We start from the raw sequence: 5305 nt of genomic DNA, 5'->3' as shown, positions 1-5305 counted from the left end.
GAGGGTGTTAGATGCCGAAACATTATTAACCCACACTAGTAAGAAGCTCTAATTATGACATGATTTGTCGTGGTTTATTCCTGCAAAAGCTTTAAAATCCAACATGACAAATGAAAATTATCAAAAGGAAAATGAGAAAAACCTGAAACCATAAACGGCTTAATGACTCGGTTGTTAATGCTGTGCAATTCTCTGCCTTTATCTGGCGCAACCCCGATGGCAACTCTGGTATGTCTCTTAGTCTCTTACAATTATTTATTTCGAGCGTCATGAGATCATCACACTCTTTAATGCACTTAGGAAGTGATGCAAAATTATTTCCTGATAGATCCAAGTTTTGCAGATTCTGAAAACATTTCAGAGTATGGTAAACATCTTCATCCCATAGGCCACAGTTTCCGAGATCCAAGCACTCTATGTTATCGCAACTCATAAATGGTTGGCTCTCTTGCAGTAATTTCTTCAAGGAATTTCTACCATGAGATCGAAGGCCTCCCAGCAGAAGTACGCTAAGATTTTGTAGCGTGAATAAGCTATTTGGAAACTCTTTAATAGCGCTACCATCTGCAAAAATACTTCCAAGTGCATCCATATTTCCAACTATGTTTGGGAAGTAGTCAAGACTCTTGCAATCAGTCAGAACGAGCATCTCAAGAGATGGCATGTTGATTTCACTTGGAAAGCTTTTAAGTTGGGTACATTTACGAACATCTAATTTGATAAGCTTGCAAAGAAATCCCACTGAATCATGAACTTTGATCAAATTGCGACATTCGCGAAAGCTTAATGTTTTTAAGTTTTGAAAATGAGACATATCAGGTACTTCTGTTATAAATTCACACCTCGAGAAATTCATATGTGTCACATATTCAAACTTCTGCAAAAGAAAACCAATATTATTTAATTAATAACAGTTGTCAAGAAATATATTATCTTTTGAACAGAATATGCTAGCCTCCCTTTGATTTATCTAATCTTATTCGTACTGAATCTTCGAAAAATCTCTGGATTGTGAAATAGTTGACGATTCTATAGAAGATAATAAAAAATTCAATGAGAGTTAAAAGTAATTTATTCTCGAATTCTCAGAAGAACATTATGGCTCAAGAAATTTGATCACAGAAAAAGAGTGAATAAAGTACCTGGAATGGCTCTTCCAATTTGAAAAGACTTCTACACAGCTTGAAGCAAACTAGTTTTGGAGGAGAAAAATCCGGTGGTAAAGTCATAGAAGGATACCCCTCCCAATCAAGCAATATCAAACTATTGGGAAGATACCTGGGACTTGTTAAGAATTGGGTATTTCGAACAATGAGAATACGAAGATTATCCATCTTCTCAAAGGCTAAACCATTCCACTTCACTTCTTCTTGTTCAGGTGGATCAAGTATTATTCCTTCGATATCTTTTTCTCCCTACAAGTTCCAGAAAGTAATACAGTTAGCTATTTGCCAAATTTGCACAGTTTATTGTATATAAGGAAATGGATAAATTTTCAATGCTTACTAAATCTTTGCGCAGCACATTAAGAACATCTTTGTAATACCATAACCTGCTACGTCTACCAGGATTTGAGGGTGCCTCTTGCTCAACAATCTTTTTACCCATTTGTTGTATTAGATCATGCATCAGCAAGAGACCATTATCAGCAATAGTTATCAAAGATTTATCAACAAGAACTTCAATATAAAACCTTGTCCCATAGTAACAAGCTCCTAGTATGTCTTCAACCAATTCCAATGTCTCCTTTGCAAAGAAACAAGCAATGTCCAAGAAAATACGCTTAGCATCATCTTGTAAGCAATCATAGCTTACTTTCAATATCTCATATATTGTTGTTCTTGAGATTTGATAATATTGTTTCAATGCATATCTCCATTCCTCTAAGTCTTTGTGTGCCAAGTTGGAGCCTATCAACTTTAAAGTCAAAGGAAGGCCACGTACATAACGTGTAATACCAATGGACATACTTTTGTATACTTTTGGAGGTTGGCTCTTTCGAAATGCATGCCAACAAAAAAGCTCAAGAGAGTAACTCTCATTTAACTCCTTCATTTCATATGTCTTTGTGATATTGCGTGCAATTAGTAATTGCTTGTTTCTTGTTGTTATAATGATCTTGCTTCCACAACCAAACCAATCACATCCTCCCGCAAGTTGTTCTAACTGTTCAACTTCTTCAACGTCATCAAGAACCAATAGAATCTTTTTCCGAGAGAGCCTATGTTTTATTTTTGATATTCCTTCGTCAACACTACAAAACTTAATCTTGTTTTCATCTAGAATTTCTGATAGTAGTGTTCGTTGAAGGCTAACAACACCTTGATATTTCTTTGATATTTCTCGAACATCAAACAAAAAACAAGCACCTTCAAAATTGAAGAAGATTGAATTATAGACAGCTTTTGCAAGGGTTGTTTTGCCAATCCCACCAATTCCATAAATTCCCAACATAGAAACTCTATTATCATCACTTTCATCCAAAAGTGACATCACTTTTTCTATACAAGGCTCAAGTCCGACGATGTAATCAACGTTATGGTAGCGCTTAGGAGGTAGCCTAGCATATGCATCTTCAACGATACTTTCAATAAATCCATCTTGGTATCTACAAAAGGAAAAGTGAATTTGTTTACTATGAAGATAATTATCGCCACATATTCTGTTTTATATTTCTATGATCTTTTAGCTCTCTATGATTTTAATCCCTTCACTCTATAGGTCTAATTTTTTTAAAAAAAATTATAAGTATTTGTTATTTGAATTATATCATTTAAGTAAATCTAAGAGTAATAATGCAAAAACAAAAAAGTCAAATTATAGAACTATTTAAACTTCTAAATTGAAAATAAAAATTTTGAATATTAAACACAATTCATAATTATCCTCATGAGAAAAATACTGTAAAAACCACCATTTCACAGCACCTTTGAACTGCAAAAGCAAAAGCCACATATCAAAATTTCAAACGTTTTCAATAGCGTGCTAAGAGAGTGAGCCTTTAAGCAACAGTGAGATTGCTATCATGTGACTTGAAAGTCAAGGGTTTAAATCCTGAAAATAACCTCTCCCCTTGTGAGGGTAAGACTATGTACATCTATCCCTCCCCAGACCCCCAACCACTAATTAATTGTTTCAAAATTTGCTCAGTAGATGGCTTTCAGAAAATAGTATAAGAAAACATACCCATCTTTGAAAAGCCATGCTGATGACAAGCTAGCAGCTTCAAACAAAGCAGATCTCCATTTTCTAACTTTCTCCGTGTCATCTCTGAATCTTTCTTCAAGAACAGCCATGGCTTCCTCAAAGCTGTTTCTCTGATACTGAACATCCATCGGATCTACCTTGTAAAAGATGGGCATAACCAGCTGTTTCTTTTCCTTCTTACACCAAACGATGTGAGCAAGTTCCTCCAGGCACCAAGTGGAAGTAGCATAGTTCTTAGAGAACACAATAATGGAAATCCTGGATCTCTCAATGGCCTTAAGAAGCGTAGGTGAGATCTTTTCCCCTTTCCCAAGCTTCTTGTCATCAATGAAGGCGTTGATTCCCTTACGGTGCAAAGCATCGTGGAGAGGTGCAGTGAAGATGTGGCGAGTATCTTCACCTCTAAAACTCAGGAAAACATCATATCGATACTTAGCTTCGCTGGTGAAGCTATGGGATGATGGTGAAACCACTTGAATCGCCATGGCGGCAATAATCGCAGACTTGAAGTTAGGTGTTGAGATTTGAAAACTCAAACGAGAGAGAAACTTATACAGTTAACGTGGATTGTGCTTTCATATAAATATATATATATATATATATTGATTAAATGGATCCAAATGTGAAGACGGTGGTACCTTGTTTTTGTTTGACTTTTGTATTTCTGAAGCAACTGTTGACCCAAGAAAATAATGATAGTGCAGATGATGGATCCTTTTTTTCCAGTCTTCTTCCAGTTGGTTTTTGTTTTATTTTATTCATCTTGAGGACTCAGTAATCCACGGCGGACCAAGTTGCATAGGGTGTGAGGCCGTATTCCTGGAAAAAAAGAAATATATTATGTGTGTGTTACAATAAGTTTTGTTTTAAAAAGATCTGGTCCCGCAAGCTCTGTTGATCACTGCGAAATAAATGGACCCACAGCTCTCCCTGGCATTTTGATTAATGGTGTTCTTGTATTATTGAACTTAAACAGTGAAGATAAATAGCTATGCTATAGTATTATGCAATATAGGTCCATATAAATATCTGAAGAATAATTCATGAGATCAAAAGCAGTGGATGATAGATTGACTTGATGAATTTATCATAATTTTGGGAGAATATATTGAAAAGAAAGGAATAAGTTTGAACCACAAAGGAAAAAATAAAGATGGAAAGAAAGGAATAAGCCAGCACTATTAACTGCCTTTTCTTTTTCTTTTTCTTTTTCTTACCGGAACAATATTAACTGCTTAACAGCTTCATACTGCTATAGGTATCATTATGACGTGGATTTCCATATATAAAGGATATTTAGAATTTTACCCACGAAATCACAGTCTCTAAAATCGACTTTTTCTTGGGAGTCTTTTATTATATGTATTATGAAAATATGTAAGTTAATTTTCTTCATCTTATTGTCAATCTCAAGTTGTTTGAAAGGTTATAAAAGACTATATATTTTGTATACTTGTATATGAATGAGACCCCACCCTCTTTTTTTACATCTCTTTTTTGCTCTTATCATGTTGCTTTTTTTTTTTTCCTTTAGCTTTTATAATAATACATACTACTATATCTGGTTCTTAATATAAGAGCTAGTTAACTAATTTGGATAGATTAAAAATTAGTTAAGTTAGTTTTACAATAAATAGGTGTTATCTTTCCTAAAATATCCTTATTAATAAAGTGTCATTTGATGAAATATTTAATATATACAAATACTACAAGAACTACCTTAAAAAAATAGATAAATATGAGAGACAAAGTGGATTGGGATCTTATATTTAGGACCAAATAAAAAGTTAAATTAGTTTTATATTAAAGACCAAGGTAGTATAAATTAAGATAATGTTTAAAAATACATAATGTTGCTCTTTTTTTTTAAAAATAATGTTGCTAAAATTTTCAATTGCAAATTGAAATTTACATATAGCTTAAATTGATATTTTGAGACCTAATTATATTTTTTTAATTAATTTTAGTTTTTGCGTCTAGTCCGAAGTTATTTGTCTTTTTGGAACCGATACTTTCAATTATTGAACATATCAAAGTGAAATTCGTAGTACATAAAAAATGCTTTACCGCAGGTGTTTTTTCTTTTTTTTTTTTCTTT

At 33.5% G+C, this 5305-nt stretch overlaps 1 protein-coding gene across 1 annotated transcript; it reads right to left on the bottom strand.

Annotated features, from left to right (window-relative positions):
- Positions 1 to 462: 462 nt before the first annotated feature.
- LOC114727261 (TMV resistance protein N-like) lies at positions 463 to 3792 on the bottom strand. The gene is made up of 4 exons (XM_028913960.1): positions 3187 to 3792; positions 1507 to 2608; positions 1143 to 1415; positions 463 to 564 (listed from the first exon to the last, which is right to left on the bottom strand). Exons 1-4 carry the CDS (start codon positions 3690 to 3692, stop codon positions 463 to 465), a joined length of 1983 nt encoding a protein of 660 aa, XP_028769793.1. The 5' UTR covers positions 3693 to 3792.
- Between the last annotated feature and the right edge of the window lie 1513 nt (positions 3793 to 5305).

The sequence above is a fragment of the Neltuma alba genome, unplaced genomic scaffold, assembly GCF_004799145.2.
Source record: "Neltuma alba isolate B1F8T4 unplaced genomic scaffold, ASM479914v2 tig00012455_pilon, whole genome shotgun sequence".
Classification (NCBI taxonomy): domain Eukaryota; kingdom Viridiplantae; phylum Streptophyta; class Magnoliopsida; order Fabales; family Fabaceae; genus Neltuma; species Neltuma alba.
This window is presented reverse-complemented; position numbering and strand designations above follow the sequence as displayed.

Excerpts from the sequence above, each read along its gene's own strand:
- LOC114727261 (XM_028913960.1), bottom strand. The coding sequence starts at position 3,692 with ATGGCGATTCAAGTGGTTTCACCATCATCCCATAGCTTCACCAGCGAA. Across the intron at positions 2,609-3,186 it reads GCATGGCTTTTCAAAGATGG|ATACCAAGATGGATTTATTG; the intron begins GTATGTTTTCTT and ends TTCCTTTTGTAG. Across the intron at positions 565-1,142 it reads AATTGGAAGAGCCATTCCAG|ATGGTAGCGCTATTAAAGAG; the intron begins GTACTTTATTCA and ends GTATTTTTGCAG.